The sequence below is a fragment of the Cryptococcus depauperatus genome, chromosome 4, assembly GCF_001720195.1.
Source record: "Cryptococcus depauperatus CBS 7841 chromosome 4, complete sequence".
Taxonomy (NCBI): domain Eukaryota; kingdom Fungi; phylum Basidiomycota; class Tremellomycetes; order Tremellales; family Cryptococcaceae; genus Cryptococcus; species Cryptococcus depauperatus.
This window is the reverse complement of record NC_089471.1, coordinates 1,103,172-1,120,141: the sequence shown is the minus strand read 5'-3', so window position 1 is coordinate 1,120,141 and position 16,970 is coordinate 1,103,172. Positions and strand designations below refer to the sequence as shown.

Below are 16,970 nucleotides of genomic sequence, written 5' to 3'. Positions count from 1 at the left end.
CATATGGTTTGATAAGCGCAAAAATTATCTAACCTTAACCGAGTTTTCTTCGAATGCAGGCAGAAGGGGATATAACTACTGTGCCTTGACAGTTCTGGCAATTTCCCTTGCTCCCTCCTCTCCTCCGTTCCAAAACGGGTGCACCAGTTCCTTAGCAGCCACCTTGGAGTCAACCGACTCTCTAACTTCGTCAATTGAATCTGCCGCCATATCACCAGAGTTTGAACCAGCGCGTATCCGTTGAATCTCGTTCTCTTCCCAGCTACCCTTCCACCAAATCCTTTCCGCAGCACCTTCCACCACCCATCTCAACATTATATACCCATGACTCGCACTCAGTGCAATGAGTGCAAGAGGAATTAAATTAGAGGACCATACCATAATGGTAGGGGATACTCGGAAGGAAGAGACAATGTGAGAAAGAGCGAAGGAGCCTGGAAGGGGAAAGTTGGGATTAGAGGATTGATTAGATGGATGCGGAGAAGGTGGAGAAGGGCGAAACAGATAGATTAGAGTGGCGTTGGTAACTGCGCCAATCCAAGCAATGATATCCTACATATATCTCAGCAAACCTCTTGCACCTTAGTAAATTAAATTTACAAGAGTTTCGAGCCAAGGCCCAATTGTCTCAACCCTATCTCCTACAGGTCGGCGAACGTGCTTGCAGATTTTGAGTGAATCAGAACGAAGTTCGACATAATTGTTGATTAAGGCGAAAATAGGTGCAAGAGGCCAAACAATAGACCATATGACCACATAGCCAAATTGAGTTACCATTTCTGCATAATCGTCTATCCAAATACGCACGCATCAGCGTTTTTCGCTTGATTTTTGAAGAAAAATCACCAAAAGTGCTGTACTCTGGCAAAGCCAATTCTCGCTCAACTTTATTCAGAAACCTCTTTTCTACTTCTGTTTCACTGTCCGGTGTCTTTTCGCCACCTGAAGAGGAAGCAATTCCCTTCAAAGCAGATTTGAGAGTAGTTTTTCCTGCACGCCATTCACCTATAAATCGTAGGACATAGGGGAGGCCGAGTTCGAGAAATACATTAACTATTTGGTTGGTGACAGTATCTATCTGTTGTGTCAGATATGACAAGGAGTTCACGAGATGAAGGACCTACAAGCAAACAGCTGAGACTTGAGTCTCCCGCCATTGATAACCTGTTTATTGACAGCAGATACATTGATGGAGCCGACAGTATGTTCTGCGACAGGTACTTGAGGAGCAAGTCTGGTTTGTACATGACCCATAATAATGTTTCCAAATGGGATGTAAACATAAGCAGAGAGATAAAGGCCAAGATAAGCGACGATGGCATTCATAGCAAATGCCTTAGTGGTCAATGATTTTTCTTCGCTGACTGGAGTCGGGTGATTCTCCCATTTGACCAATGACTTTGCTAAAAGCCGGTAGACTCCTACAATTTGGGGAATGACCAGAGCAAAGAGACCTGTAGGTATGAGAGGCTGTAATGATCAGGTTGCATAAGTGTTGACATGGAGAGATGACATACTACGATTTCCTTGCCAAATCCATCATAAACTTGAGCAACAAAGGCTTCAAGCATAAAAAGGCCCATCAAGATCATTCCGAGCCCAATGCCGCAGATGACGATAATAGGAATGGACACAGCTACTTTGGTATCGCGCGTAAGTTCGTTGCCAGCTCGAACAATGTCAATCGCATTGGTGTAAGATGAAGGAGACTTGTCTAGGCCAAGTGACGATACATATTCAGGACGAAGACGACCGACAGCAATACTTTCGCAACCTGTTGTTCCAAATCGCACTGCAAACTTTCTCTGCTTGATCCTCCAGATAGCGATAAAAACTGAAGAATAGACTGAGAGTAAAAAGGCATAAAGGGGAGGATAAGAATCTTTTGGAGCAAAAAGATAAAAGAGCACCGAGATTACGCTAAGGGGCATGAGTGAGAGGGTGTATGTTGTAAGAAATTCAAAATAGAGGTGAATTGGAGGGGGCTGTTGGTCGCCCAATCCTCCCTTTTGCGTGTATTGAGCTAGATCTTTGGTGAGTCCGACTTTCCAGTCACCACCCATCGTCCATTTCTCGACCCAAGCCTTATCGGCGACCTCATCGTGTAAAGCTGCAATACTTTTAACCCTGGCCCACTTTCCTCTTCCTGGAGTGATACCTAGACCACCTTGAATTGTTGGAGCGGTAAGAACGTTGTATATGAGACGGAGTCGGGTTGCAGGGGCTGGCGGTTGAGCCATTGATAGAGTAGGAAGGTGGTGTAAGGTATCAAGGTGTCTAAGATATTCAGCCGAATACTAATGATGAACTCGACCAGCTCTTACCTCTCTTCCTTGATCAATTGTTCCACCTTTTGCTCGCTAGCACCCACAAATACCCATACTTGTTCATTCCCTCGTGCACCTCGCCCACCACGAGAAGCGACTCGGAATCCAGAGGCCTCTAACGCCCTCAGTAGCTCTTCATATCCGTCTTTGATGCTCTGCTCTGCTAATTGCCTATCCCTCTCTGCTTTGCCTATAGAGATATCGTAAGGAAGCACAAGATCCACGTTGTATGGGTTTTCATTGATAACACTCAACGGCATACTGCCTGGCGAAGAGCTTACTGGTGGGCCGGGGGCTGTTGAAGCTGTTGGGATGTGGCTTACCATTTTATTAGTAACATAAAGAAATAAGTTATCTATAGAAAAGGGAAGAAAACGTTTCTTGATGAGTATTATAGACGAGTAAGAGATATGGAAAACTGGTGACGTCATTAAATCCGGACGGATGAGATGGAGATTCACAAATTCCAAGTACACTGCAATGAAGAACCATTATGGCAACCAAATACAAACTTGTATATAGAGCTGAATTTTGGTATGTCATGTACTTTTTTTTATCATACATAACTTGTCTCTGAGCTGAGCTGCTCGAGAAGATTATAACCACCTATTGTATGCAGTGTGCTGTGCCATAAAAACATCACTGTCATACTCTTTCATGCCTGAATTCTCGAAAGGGAGTGAGGTGTGCCAAAGAGTAACGAAGGAATCGGAAGCAGAGACAGTCGTAAGAACAGAACGCAACGTTGGATGCGATGGGATCATACCGTCTTTACACCCAAAGTCTGGTTTAAACTTGAGGGATAAAGACATAATAATCACTGCGCAAGCTGGTACCTCGATGATTATAGTAGCTTAAGATCTTGATGTCCTCTTCACAATCACACAATTTCCTCCAGCTGTACCTCTCTATTCTTTACCAAAGCTGGTTCATCATCTTCAGACTCATTTCTACTCCAAGGAACGTTGCCGCCTATAAACACATCAATATAAAAGGGATAACAGGAAGGTACAGAGAAGCTCACATTGGCGGGGACTGCTCTAGTCATGGCAGGTCCGAATCCTTTCCAGAGAGCAGTCACTCCATCTTGAGCAATCAATTTGCGAGCGCAGTCTAGGAAACCAGTGTACGTCCCATGTGGAGCGGATTGCAGGCGAGATTTAATGGTCTGGATACAACATCCATGTTAGCTTACGTCTACTCTAAATGTGTTTGAATGAAGAAACGTACATCTGGAGGAATACCCAGACTCCACATGGCGATACCCGCGCTACCGCCTGCTATCATGATGGCGCCGACACTCAATGGTGGTGCTGGTGCCTTTTCTCCGTTTGGCAACGTCTCTGGCTCTTGACTGAGTTTTCTCTTTAAAAACTCATATGTCGCAAAGTAAGCGGCAGAGCCTGGTCCATCTCGGACCAGAGTTGCAAAGGTACCACGAAAGAGGGACCTGATACCGCCCTCAGCGTAGAGCTTTGTGACGACGTCAAAGATGCCATTGTATGCTTGTGAACCATTTTGACCTTGGACCTGTCGGATAATGAGCTCACGAACATATATATATTGTGAAGGGAATAAATTTACCTGGAGTAAAACCTTGACGCGCTCAGCAGGAGCAGCGACAAGTGTAGCTGGAAGAGCGCTGAAAGCGCCCGCAAAGGCCAACTCTGGAATAGAGAGAACTTGCTCAGTCCTGTTTGGAGAAAATGAATACGCTATGCGTTTACCAACGTCATAGCCCTGTTTGGCGACTAAGATCAGTCTCTGTCAAAATGGAAAATACAATCATATACCCAAAATGAAATGGCAAAGATGGGTGTGACACCTAGGACGGGAGGGGTAACTCCACGATACATACTACCACCCTATGTTAGTCACTCTTTGTCGACAACGATATAGACTAACCCTCTGACACCATCAGCTGCAATAGTCTTCCTGACAACGTCCACGGCACCAGAATATGTTCCCGGAGGCGCTGTTTGCAGACGGGTTTTGGTCAAGTCGAATGGATGTCCCACCAGTACGCATGAGCTAGATAGAATGTAAGCTCTCTCTCACGCCTCAACACAAGTCAACCTACACTCCACCAAATCCTCCAGAGAGAAAAGATTTTATGGGGTCAACCGTTTGCTTGCCATTGCCTTTCTGTACAGCTTCAATCCCGGAGGCTTCGTCAGACATTGTTGTGTCGTTCTATGATCTATAATCTAAACACCTAGAGGCTTTTATATAACAAGAGTAAAAGAGTTAACTTTCAAATAAAATGGAAATTTGAATTGGAAGAATACAGCTTTATACTTTTTTTTTCCGGTTAATCCAATCACCGATGAATTGTTCTTGGATTTTCGGAATCATATTACGTAACTTTGAAAGACTTGTCCACAGAAATCCGGAAAAGAATTGGGTAATTGAACTTGAATGTTGAATTGGACCAAGGTAATAATAAAATGGTCAGAAATTATTTCTACATAATACCATCACAAAAAAGAAATATACACAACTCGTTTTGAAAAGACGCTGAATGGAAAACGATGACGACATTAATAAAAGTGAAGTAGTGGAGGCAGGTCCCCCCCATTAAAAAAAAATAGCCAGCTTATACGTCGCCGCTGTTCACGTGCAAATCCATTTTACTTTCTACATTCTTTTCAGTTGTCGTCTCGTCATCTTTGACTATAGCATGTCCAACTCATCTTCTCTCTCCTCGGCTCACCCAGATCATCCAAGGCTAGCTGACTTGTCCAAAGCAAAAGAGCAAGACGACTGTGAGTATAGTGAGAATTACCTTTGATTGCCTTCCAAATCACGCGCAATGGTCGTCCTGCTACTTAGTATGCGTGGATTGTAACTTTGACTCCCTTCCATGTGCCTCTTCTCAGTGTCTATCACGCGATGGAAGGATTTGCTGATGTGATGTGGATGTTTTCAGCCACTTTAGTGAGCCAAGGAGGAATGTAAGTTGTCTCTTTCTATGTAGCTATTCTGCTCATCGCCATGTGTGCACGGGCCGCTTCTATTGAACATTATTGGATGTCTCAACGCGCTCTCTTTACAATGCAACATTCCATTCACAGAGGTATACAAACGACGACTCCAACCTCCATCTCCGACATGGACTCAAGTCCAGCCTCGCCTGAAGTGACGCGTCGTCCAGGTGGTCTGAGTGAAGGCCCAAATGCTAGAAGCAAGACCGTCACTATGGCAGAAGGCGAAAACACTTTCGGTGTACGTTGTATCCATCGTTTTCTTACTTACACGTCTACAGGCTCTAAATTGTCATCCAAATCCGTCAGAACCTTCTCCTGATGATACGCCTATCAAGCAAAGCTTCCGCTTGGGCGTCAGCGAAGACAGGAATCGTCGTTGTCGCCGCACGATGGAGGATGCTCACAGTTTTGTCTATGATTTTGCAGGAGTCAAGGGTCAAGGATATTTTGCTATTTTCGACGGACATGCTGGTAAACACGCAGCTGAATGGTGTGGTCAAAACTTTCACGAAGTATGTGCCTGACACTGAGTTATCGTTCAAAGCTAAGATACTCTAAAGTATTTGCTCGACGCAATCTTGACAGAACCTGATATACCAATTCCTGATCTCATGAATAAGACATTTCATGCTGTTGATCAACGCCTATCTCACCTTGCCCAAGTTGGCCGGACTGCTTCCGGCTGCACTGCTGTGACCGCTTTTCTTCGTATTGAAGAAGTAGACGGAACCAAGTCCAAGGGCTTCATCAACCCTGGTCTACAAGCCCGAGGCCTACTTGAAGGTAAAGGTGAGGATGAACTTGAGTCTCAGACGCTCCTCCACCCTACTTCCCGTAGATCATCCATGGGTGGCGGTACGAGTGGTCAAATGGGCGGAGCAAGTGCTACCGACACTTCTTCCGTCTCTCTCAGCCGTCGACTTTCGTCCAAAAAGATTCGAGACTTCATGCGGGGCTTGACTGGAAATGGAGCCAATAATGGCAAGGAAGACGAAGAGGCAATTGAAGATGAAGGAACAATTGGAGCTGCTGACGGGACACGAGTAGAAGCTATTGAACCGAAGAGTGAAAGGGGGATTCGGAGAGTATTGTATACTGCCAACGTCGGAGATGCTAGAGCTGTTCTTTGGTATGATATTCAAAATTCAGAAGATATTATGCTGACGTGGGCGTCAGTCGAGGAGGACAAGCCGTTAGATTGACATATGATCACAAGGGTAGCGATGTCCAAGAAGCCAAGCGAATAACTGATGCAGGTGGTTTTGTCATGAACAACCGAGTCAATGGTATGATTTTCCAGAGCAAACACTGATAAATTTGCTAATCATAAGTCAGGTGTTTTGGCTGTTACAAGGTCCCTTGGAGATTCTTCCATGAAGGAATTTGTCGTTGGGTCCCCCTACACCACCGAAACTATCTTGGATGAGAATGATGAATTTCTAATTGTGGCTTGTGATGGAGTAAGCCCATATATCTTTTTCATACGAAAACACAGCTAAAAGAATACAAGCTTTGGGACGTTGCAGACGACCAAGAAGCGATTGAACTTGTTCGGTTCATTGATGATCCTCAAGAGGCCTCTCAGCGTCTCCTTGATCACGCATTGTCCAATTTCTCTACTGACAACTTGTCTATTATGGTCATTAGATTTATTCATTAGTTTCGCCAACCAATTAATCCACACTATCACACTTTTCCCCCCCTCATCCTTTTGATTCCAAATGGTTTAGTCAATCACGATAGACACGAGGATTGTCAAAAACTTTTCATACTGGTGAACCCACAAGCTGTCAACTTTTACGCCCTAGGGCATGCTGAAAATTATGAGTGAAATATGTAAGTAGAGGTGTAGTCGCGAAGCTGGAGTTTAAAGGGGTATCGATTGATCAAGGAAAGTGTAATGTATGATTATGCAAGGTTGAAATTGAGTATTTTCATATGCATAAGTATAACTTATGCAATGATCCTTCGTTGAACCAACGATAACATTTGAGTGATTCAATTTCACAAACTGAACAGTGTTCAACTCGCCCTTGGAAATGAAACACCCTATTCTTATTCAGCTTATTTGTGACTGAGGCTAAGTTCAAGGGGTGATACTAATGCATATACATTTCAGATACTGAATGGCAATTGATGCTCTCCACTATTGTGCTGATGGATAGCCGTATACTCTACCTGTTTGATGAAGCGCTTCCACTTCAAGCTTTTACCTTACGGTGTGAAACGCTTTCTCTCAGCCGCTCACCAAGCTTTGCAAGTCTTTCGGGTCTTTTCGGGCTAGATGACAGCAACTCTCCCTCACTACTGTTGTCCACACTTGCGCGCGAACGCAAGAGACTCCCACTCCTACCGTACAGTCCTACACGATTTGCCGGCAAACTAACAGAGCTGAAGCTGACTTGACTTAGGCCAGGTGCATCTGCACCTTTACTCGACATGCCTATACCGGTCGTCGTGACGGCACTCATCCGACGCCTATCGTTCCCACTCAACGCTTTCTCTCCCACCCAGTCTTTACCTAGCGGTGCAACATCTGGCAACGCCATAGGCTGAGGGAGAGCCGCCGATTCGCGCTTGATGAATACCGGCGGTAGGCCACTCGGTTTTTGAGGGAGCGAAGAATTCCTGGGGGGTGGCAGGGTGGTAGCTCCCACGTTGTTTGTGTTTTTTAGCGACGGGGCTGGCGTCGAGGAAGAAAAGGAAATTGGTTTGGAACCCAGTTTGTGAATTGGCGCTGCCAGGCTGTTTGGCGGCGTGTATGGCTTTGTGGTCGGCGGAAGAGGAAAAGGCGCCGCAAAAGGGTTGAGACCACCGTTTCCAATCGAGATACTACTGCCACTGCCTGTACTGTCCATCGACTCAGAAGAGTTTCGTCGACCGAGTCTCATCCTTGCAAAGTCTTTTCCTAGTGTGACTGAATGGCTCGCCCCGCCCCCTTCGGGTACAAGATGGACAGAGCTACTGCTCGAGTTGACGCTTGCTGGAAAGTCTTGAAAGAAGGATATCGCCGAGTTTTTCCTCGCTCCGAGTCTTATGGGGAGGCTTCCAAGGGATGAAGCGAATGGGTTTTTAAAGTCGAGCATGATGGGTGCCGGCTTCTCGGCTGAAGAAAAAGAGTTGAACTGGAACAGAACCTCGCTGCTGTCACTCTCACTCCCGCTGAACTTTCTTTCCACTATCGGGCGACCCATCGTTGGCTGAGCTTTCGCTGCGCCCGGCTTGGGAATAGGCAGGGCTTCCGAGGCGGGCTTGCCGTCGAGGACGGCAGCGTGCTCTTCGTCGATACCCCATTCCTGATCGCTGAACGACGAACGCAGGATGACTGGAAAGGAACGTAGTCGATCTGGAGGCGTCTCCATACATGTGGCCAAGGACAAGAGCGTTGAACGCGGATAGGATTTCGCCAGAGAGGGAGGAGGAGTAGCCGGATCGGCCATGCTGCCACTTTATCCTGGTCAATACGGGTTGATCTGGACAGAAAACGACACTTACCTGGATATAGGACGAGGAGATGCGAGCATAGCGTCGTGAACGATACCTGTCGTGATGGGCAATCAAGAGAACCAAAAGAGACTAAGAGAGAGATGACGAAAAGGGAGCATTCAAGCTTGTGTCTAATGTCGTAGCTGATATATCCACTCGACCTCTTATCTAGGCAAGCAATCTTCCCTTGACATCCTCCTTAAAGCTCTACCCACCAAAGTGCGATAAGACCCTGTAACAGACCTTCCTTGGATGTATCAACCCCCGAGATCCAGACTGGCTCGACGTCTCGACGAGGTATCGACCAGCGATCCTTTGTCCACAAGGAAAAAAAAGTCTGAATCACTCCAGATGTTTTTAAAAGGAAGGAAAAAAAGACAAAGGAACGAGTTGGATGAATCAACTTGTGGGTTGGAAGCGTATGAGTGATTGTCTCTTCAACTGAACCCATAGGCGTGATGAGGATAAGTAAGTTGGCCCAACATCAACGGTTGTAATTGTTAACCAGTGTCAACATAAAAGAACTGCGATCTATCTACTAGGTCACGTGATTACTGTACTCGCTCTTAAAGTAAATTAATTTGTCTATTCTTATATATATAACACTACCGATCTTTGTTAACCAGCAGATGTAATGCAAGCATGACCTCTTGCCAGTTATATTCTTGTGCCAGCATTGCCTAACTGCAAAATAGTGTCAGGAGCTGGGTTATGCCTTGGGGCTTTGAACTTGGGGCCTTGGGTCCAGATTGGCTTGGGTAAGGAGTGTATAGTTGGGATAGATGGCAGCTATTTAAATTCATACGCTGAGAGCTATGAACAATAAGTCCTTCCTTATGTTTTCTCTCCTTCTACCGCAGTCATTCAACCATCACACTTCCGCAAAGTACACTATCTCCTCAACTCTCCTCATCTTTCTCTCTCCATCATCCTGACAGCCCAGGGCTTGGCTGAATAATTGCTTGGACGGCAACGAGGACGCTCACCTGTGTAATTCAATCCACCAGGCTTGCGTCTAAACTGTCAGGAGCGAGGCTATTGTTGGGCTTGGTCTGGGAGTTCTTGGGATGAGTGGCTTATCTAGGAATATCTATCTCAAATAGATGAAGATAGCTATGAAAGATTCATTCCTTGGGGATCTATCAACCACAATCCCTTCCTTATATCTTGTTTGCTCTACATCCTTCAGACAGGTTCTAGTTCAACCCATTATACTATTTCTGACCCATACACAGTATGCTGTGTTCTTCTATCCCAACCTTGTACATGATTCTGACAGATAATCATTGAGGTTGAGCCATTTACGACCAACCGTAACTCCCTGCAAAAAATCCTTCAACTGGGAGAAAAAGATGAGAGGGCTATCCACTTCACTTTTCCGAGTATTTCAAACGGTAACAGCTTTGATAATATCACCCAACGCTTGCTCTCCTGTAAGTGTTGTCTCTCCGGAATTTGGACTCTTGAACGTACACAGCATGTCGTTCGGAAATGGTGTATTGGACTAGGTAAAGCACCTGCGTCTTGCCTCTTCATATATGATAACGGGTCAAGCTATAGCGAAGCGGTCGACTGACTGTTTAATCTTTGTTTGAAAATCCGTACACTTCGCATACTCTGCCTCGAACAAGGCATAATGGCATACCAAACAAAAAGAATAACAGCGTAGGCGACTTTTGCGAGTTTCTTGATTGATGGCCTCTGCTCAAGCAGCGAGCGATGAGCTGGTAGTTGAAAAAATCAGCACATCCAAAGACACTTTCAGCTTTCCCATTCATCCATAGCCCATCTGCTATCTCCCACTGTCAGCCCGGGGGACGTAACATCAACTCACAAAACGACGATATTGAATGCCCCTCTCATGACCATTATCTACCAATACATTATCCAATTACTAGAGTTATAAGAACATGTATGAATTATTTTAAAGAAGCAAATACAACATTACAAAAAAGATAATCTCATTTCAAAAGTATCAACGTCATGACTCTTTTTTTATAGACGAAAAGCGCCACAACTGCCACTCGTGTGGTGGAGGAAGTGTTGTTCTCCGTGCTGCAACGGATGAGATTTCTTATTTCATTCTCTCATTTGTATCTGTATCTTTTTTAAGAACATTTCGCAGAGCATCCTCTACCTTGGCCGTTGCCTCATTCTCTTGTCTTCCCGAACCAAAAGCCGCGATTCAGGCTCTGCAACGCTTTTTTTTGTACGTGAAGCATCCTTGTCTTGACAACCTACCGTATACGGCAACTTTTCTTCCTTTGACAAGAGCTCACCCTTTGACCTCGACAGATAGCTTGCCATCCACTTCTTGTACTGACTTGCCTCGTATATCGTGCCCGCCTATTCCATCGCGACCAGAGTCTTGACACTCGAGAGCAGAATCGGAGGGCGCACGGACCAGAAATAGTAGGAAACGTGGTGAGTCGCGTCTTGGTAGCTAGAAGAATTTATAGAAATTTCCTCTGGTCGTTTTGGTTTAAGCTGATAGAGAATTAGCATCCTTGTAAAAGCCACAGCCGACGAAGATCAGATAGAGATCATGCAATCGACACCCAGGATGGTCATGGTGAGCTGGTATCGGGTAGCTTCACGCTGTATGACTCATCTGGTTCTCAGCACAACGCCACACATATGCAACATCAGGGGGTGAATGCGTCCATGGACACGGCCTTGCAGCAACATTTAGCAATGATGACTCCCCAACAGCGGATGGCTTTTGAGCAATCCAACATGTCTGACGAAAATCGCGCGTATTTTGAGCAACAGGTCAGGCTGCAAAATCAAGGACGGGATGCCAAGGTTGCTGCTCAGAGAACGCTGGGTGTGAACGCTCAACAAGCCCCGAGGCATATGATGCAACAGCATTCACAGCTTTTGCAGAGTTTGCAGGCGCAGGGTATCAGGCAGATGCTCACCCAACAAGGGACTGTGGTATATGTCGATGCTCAAAACAGGCCTGTGCAAATTAACCAGCTTCAGCAAGCTTGGCAAGGGGATCCTCGGCAGCAGCAAATGAATCAGCAGATGCTGTTGCAACAACAAGCCCAGCAGCAGCAGGTCCAACAGCAACAAGCCCAGCAGCAACAGCAACAACAACAACAACAACAACAAGCCCAGCAACAGCAGCAGCAGCAACAACAACAACAACATCTATTTCAGCAGATGCAGGGGCAACCGCAAGGGATGCAACCTCAGCAAATACAACCACAAATGCTCCCACCTCAACAGCAAAATGCTCAGTTGCAGTTTCAAAGACAACAGCAGCAAGCTGCTTTAGCACAACAACAAGCTACGCAAGCTACTCTGCAGCGTGCCTCACAACCTCCATCCGCTCGTCCACCCCACGCTACGTTACCTACACCTAGTCTCTTGCAGGTGCCTCCACCACCATCTGCGATAAAGCGCACAGTCCACGACACGTCTCGAAGTGCTTCTCCTATCCCTCCCCACTTGCGCACTCAGCAGCCTCATCAGTCCCATACACAACAAACCCAAGGTCAGCCACAAGCAACTCACATGCAGCCTAGTCATTCTCTCATGACCGTTACAGGCAACACTCCAGTAGTAGTCCCTCAGAGATCTTCTACTATTCAATCAGAGTCTCACCAACGGTCGCAAACGGCACAGCCGCTTATTTCCCAACAAATCCCGAGTTCTCAAACCCGACCAGAGCCTCTCCGATGGTCCAAGACTATGGTTTTGTCATCTCAAAATAGACTTGCAAAATGGAAACAAAAGACTGAGCGTTTAGAGGCCATGTTGGCTGATGCTAAGCTGGGAATGGTCGAGATGGAGAAAGAAGTCAAGAATGGAGTCCCAAAGACTGAAAATATTACACAAAATCATCAAGAGCTATTTGACCAAGAGATTCTCATTTACTTGAAACGAGCAGGGTACACAAAAGCCGCTGATAGCTTGGAGGATGATTTCAAGGGCAAGTACGGGAAGGAAGATGAGAAAGAGGGGTCCGTCAAAACTTCGCCAAAAGACCCTTCAGATAATACAGCTTCTAGTCTGATACAGGCTGAGCCTTCTTCTGCTGCCAAGGATTCTGATTCAATATTTGGTGCTGAACTGGATGAGGACAAGACAGAGATTGATGGGGAGAAGAAGAGTGATGATAGAATGAATGGGGCGGCGAAGGATCTTGGCGAGTTGTACACGGTGAGTTTCAGTGGTATGTCTTGCTATAAAGCTCACATCGGAATAGTGGTGGATGCTCTACCAAGATACTCGAACACTTCTTAGTGCCAAACCTCATCTATTTCAACCACCTGTTTCTCTTGTTTCTACTTCAGCCAATCATGTCGCAAACGCTACTCCTCGCACGGCTACCGCGTCTGCTTCTAATACCCAACCTCAGGCTAACATCCATGGCCAAATGGACGATGCTCAGCTCAAGTTGGCGCAAGCTGAAGCATTGCGGGTCTCACAACAAGCTCAAATTGCTGCGCAGCAGGAAGTTATGCGAAAACAGATGCCTCAGCAGGGTCTTTCTCAGCAGAATCAGCATCAACAAGGGCAGGCTAAACAAGTCGTCATGATCAACAATGAGCCCCATTCGCTCACACAAGAGCAAATCCAGCAAATGATGCAACAGCAGCAACATTTTGTCAGTCAGCAGGTACAGCATTCGCAGCAATATCACCAACAGATGCAACAAGCACAACAGAACGGACAGGTTTTCATGATGCCCAATAATCAAACCAGGCAAGGTCCAAAGTCTGACACTTCACCGCCTACAAAGAGGAAAAGAGAAAGCGAAGAGGGAGGCTCTAGTAAGCATATGAGAGTGGGAGGGACTCAACCAAGTAAGTAATTTAGTAAGACAAATTGAATCCTTATCTCACGATCAACCAAGCACCCGAAGATCATAGACGGCAGGCAATTGAGCTGGCGAGAAGTGTCTCTATAACACCACAAGACCAAGTGAGTTACACATGCCCTTGTGTTTAACGTAACTCTAACAGCTTGACAGTCTCCCGCTGGACAAACGCCCACTGATATGAATCGACAACGCTCAGTCTCGGAGGCTCAACGACAGTACGCAGCTACGCAAGCTGCGTATGCGCGTCAACAAGTAGAGCGAACTAGTGTTGGCAACTCACCTGCCAACTTCAATGCGGGAATATCTCCTGCTCAACTCAATGGATCGCCCATGCTTGGTCAGTCTCCCAGTCATCAACAACTGAGCGAGCAGGCTTTAGAATTATCTGATGGGCGCACCCCTACACCGGCAAGTGCCAGAGGGAAAAAGCCTGCCCAACTGGCTGTGGATATTGAGTCTACTACGACTTTGCCTCCTGATAGCGAAGCTCCTCTTTCTGCTGTGTCTGCGTCTGGGCGACGTAAGACTCCTGCAATCACATCAATGCGTTTACCAAAAACGACTGTGGGTGATAAAAAAATCAAGAGCAAGGTGAGTACAAGTCTTAATTCTAATCTTGATCTTGGCTCTGTGTATGAATGCAAACCAGACCAAGCAGCTATCAAGACGAGAGATGGTTTATCATTGGCAGCCATGGCTGACAATTTTGTCACAGATAAAAGGAAAAGATGTATCCTCAACCGCACAAGGCGGCGCTGAAGCTGAAGGCTCATCTGACGAAGTTACTCAAACTCCCGGTATGGCTCCAACACCTCGAGCGGTTGAACAGACTCCCGGATCAATACATACCCAGGTGTATCAATTACAAGAACAAACGCCGCAGGAGACAGCGCAACCTGAAGCAGCTTCACAACCTCAGACTCTGCAAATGCATCCTGAGTCACAGATTCCCAATCCTACAGGATTTGAGGCGATTGACTTTGACGATTCTAATGAGTTATTCAAGATGCTGGACTTTGGAGGCGAAGATGCAGGTTACGATGATAGAGGAGGGTTCAACTTTGAGGTGAGCCTCTGGGAATTGAAAGAGTCTATATCTGACTTGCTTGTAGAACTTTTCATTCCCAGATGTCGGCGAAAATCAAGAAGATTGGCAAGCAACTATCGACCACTCTTCATAAGCTGGCTGTCATGTCCCAACTAAACACTTTTTCTTTCCTGTTGCCACTCGTCATGCTGGCATCGAGGTGTGCTCCGTCATCAATCTTTGTTGCCACTCGAATAATACGTCAAGGCTATACCATTGCATCATTGTCTACATTCGTTGTCATATTACATTACCAAAGACTTCAGCCCGGATAATGTATATTACCCAGCCACTCTGGAGAAGGCCACCCTATTCAACTTTTAATTTTCTACGCCTCTCTCTATCTCTGCTGGCTCTTTCCATTTTTGCTTGCACTCTTTGTACTTTGGCATAGGTTCGGATAGGTGTCTTTGCGTTTCTTTTTGTGCTCTTTTCTCATGACAATGATTCATCCTTTTCATGAACCTTCACCCGATTATTGCTTATTTGCTAGAAACGGGTTTCTATCGCTGCCTCTTTCAGCAATTATTTCATCTACCTTGTAGAATAACTTGGCAGACGTGTATTTTATCATTTGTTCGTTGTTTAGCTTCTGCCATGTATGAATGAACTCCAGTAACAATTAAGCAGAATACATTCTTCAACGCCATCTCTGATCAGTCGTGAGGCATATCACTTGGTCGTTATTTCATACGTATTATATAAACAACAAGTGATCAACATACTATCAATGACTGGGTATAAGCAGCATGCCAGCATGCCTACAAGCATTGGCAGTATCGTAGCAGAAAGGTCTCAGGATCCAAAATTCAATGACTGTCCGTATCCTCAACTCCAATTCCTCACCTCTCCACAGTCAAAACGATCTGTCTAGCCTTGCCCTCTGGGTCGTCCACCCGGCTTGGAGCACCATATTTTCCCTCAGCGTCCGTTCTGTTAACCACATCGATTCGGCATGGCAATCTGTAGCTTGCGGGTGGAGAAGGTAGATTTGCGGCGTCGTGGAGAGAGTGGATGATGGATGTGGGCGTGAGTCTAGATGCCTTTACAGGACGGGTCGCCGTCGAGTCCTCATGAAACTCTTGAGCCCGCTTGACACCGTACAGACGAAACATGTCTTCTGCATTGATAGCTTCAAAGCTGGCCTCGCTGCTGACAGTAGATGTGCTGTCGACACGCCAGACGTCTGGACGCCTTGGCATAAAGTCGAGTAAACCTGGTACAAACGGCTCAGGTATAGATGGTGAAGCGGCCAGTTTCTCATGGTGCTGATCGCCTTTTCTAGACGTACCACCCAGCGTCACGTCTACGGCATGGCTCGTCACAGTAGGTGGCGCCGATACGGACCTGTCACTTGCCAAATGACAGAGTGCCCGACGTGGATGCTGTGCCCGAGTGGCGGTTTGTGGTGTCAGATAGAGACGGACGTGACGTTCTATCGGATCCTCTTCCTCATCGTTGCCATACCGTCCTCTTCTCCGCCCGCTCTCCAGCCCTTGTATTGCCACCGCCATTCCCTCTGCCATCTTTGCTTTGAGTGCTGACGAATACAGCTGTAGTGAGGGTGGTGGCGTCTGCCGTGCTCTCCAATCATCGCTGCTGCCTAACGGAGAGTGTATTTGTGGACTTGCCGTTGGGGTTGCTGGCAGCGCTGAGCTGATTGAGGAGATGTCTGAACTCCAAGACATGATGAGTTTTAAAAACAGCTTCAACTTTTTCTTTTTCTTTTTTTTCTTTCCTCTTCTTATATCCGTCGCGAAAATAAAAAATGACGGACAGTCGGGCGGATTTAAATTTTTTTCCGGTTGTGTATTCCGAGATGTATCGGAAACAGTTTATTTGGTTCCTCGTGAGTGATCAGCGGTGTCCGTGCACAGGTTTTAAAGATATGTTGGTTGGTGCTTTACAGGTTGGGCGGCGATCGCCGAAAACATGACGTCATCACGTTTGACTTGGAAAAGTTGATTTCTGGAGCATGAAAAGAGTCTCGGCGGCGATCGCCGCCAAGGGGTATCACCGACACGTGGCAAGAAAGTGATGGGTGAATGGCTGGAGAGAGAAAAAGGATTTGGTGGTGTCCGGACACGGATATCACGCGAATGAGACATTGGGATAGGGTTAGTCGCCGAAGAAGAAGCGTCCTTTTCGGGTTTTGGTGGGAGTGTGGAGGGGTAGAGAAGAGCGGCGAGGGCCGCCTAAATATCACGTGACGGAGTGCCACCGTGGGTCGAGTTTAAAAGGCAAAGTTT

General features: G+C 46.3%; 6 protein-coding genes across 6 annotated transcripts; 2 read left to right on the top strand and 4 right to left on the bottom strand.

Annotated features, from left to right (window-relative positions):
- Positions 1-75: 75 nt before the first annotated feature.
- Positions 76-2,653, bottom strand: L203_103748 (uncharacterized protein; the record flags this gene model as incomplete). The annotated part of the gene is made up of 6 exons (XM_066213140.1): positions 76-552; positions 601-791; positions 847-1,074; positions 1,125-1,470; positions 1,518-2,277; positions 2,325-2,653. 6 exons carry the CDS (start codon positions 2,651-2,653, stop codon positions 76-78), a joined length of 2,331 nt encoding a protein of 776 aa, XP_066069237.1.
- Positions 2,654-3,242: 589 nt separating this feature from the next.
- Positions 3,243-4,508, bottom strand: L203_103747 (uncharacterized protein; the record flags this gene model as incomplete). The annotated part of the gene is made up of 7 exons (XM_066213139.1): positions 3,243-3,299; positions 3,352-3,495; positions 3,558-3,857; positions 3,912-4,067; positions 4,121-4,184; positions 4,233-4,358; positions 4,408-4,508. The coding sequence occupies 7 exons, from the start codon at positions 4,506-4,508 to the stop codon at positions 3,243-3,245; spliced, it is 948 nt and encodes a 315-aa protein (XP_066069236.1).
- Positions 4,509-5,007: 499 nt separating this feature from the next.
- L203_103746 (uncharacterized protein) lies at positions 5,008-6,974 on the top strand (the record flags this gene model as incomplete). Its single annotated transcript, XM_066213138.1, has 8 exons — positions 5,008-5,092; positions 5,257-5,281; positions 5,402-5,552; positions 5,650-5,826; positions 5,875-6,443; positions 6,491-6,600; positions 6,650-6,774; positions 6,825-6,974. The coding sequence occupies 8 exons, from the start codon at positions 5,008-5,010 to the stop codon at positions 6,972-6,974; spliced, it is 1,392 nt and encodes a 463-aa protein (XP_066069235.1).
- Positions 6,975-7,515: 541 nt separating this feature from the next.
- Positions 7,516-8,838, bottom strand: L203_103745 (uncharacterized protein; the record flags this gene model as incomplete). The annotated part of the gene is made up of 2 exons (XM_066213137.1): positions 7,516-8,761; positions 8,810-8,838. The coding sequence occupies 2 exons, from the start codon at positions 8,836-8,838 to the stop codon at positions 7,516-7,518; spliced, it is 1,275 nt and encodes a 424-aa protein (XP_066069234.1).
- A 2,507-nt stretch (positions 8,839-11,345) lies between these two features.
- On the top strand, positions 11,346-14,815 carry L203_103744 (uncharacterized protein; the record flags this gene model as incomplete). The annotated part of the gene is made up of 7 exons (XM_066213136.1): positions 11,346-11,372; positions 11,423-12,970; positions 13,017-13,617; positions 13,668-13,735; positions 13,785-14,225; positions 14,350-14,700; positions 14,747-14,815. The coding sequence occupies 7 exons, from the start codon at positions 11,346-11,348 to the stop codon at positions 14,813-14,815; spliced, it is 3,105 nt and encodes a 1,034-aa protein (XP_066069233.1).
- A 748-nt stretch (positions 14,816-15,563) lies between these two features.
- On the bottom strand, positions 15,564-16,409 carry L203_103743 (uncharacterized protein; the record flags this gene model as incomplete). Its single annotated transcript, XM_066213135.1, has 1 exon — positions 15,564-16,409. The coding sequence occupies one exon, from the start codon at positions 16,407-16,409 to the stop codon at positions 15,564-15,566; it is 846 nt and encodes a 281-aa protein (XP_066069232.1).
- Positions 16,410-16,970: the final 561 nt, after the last annotated feature.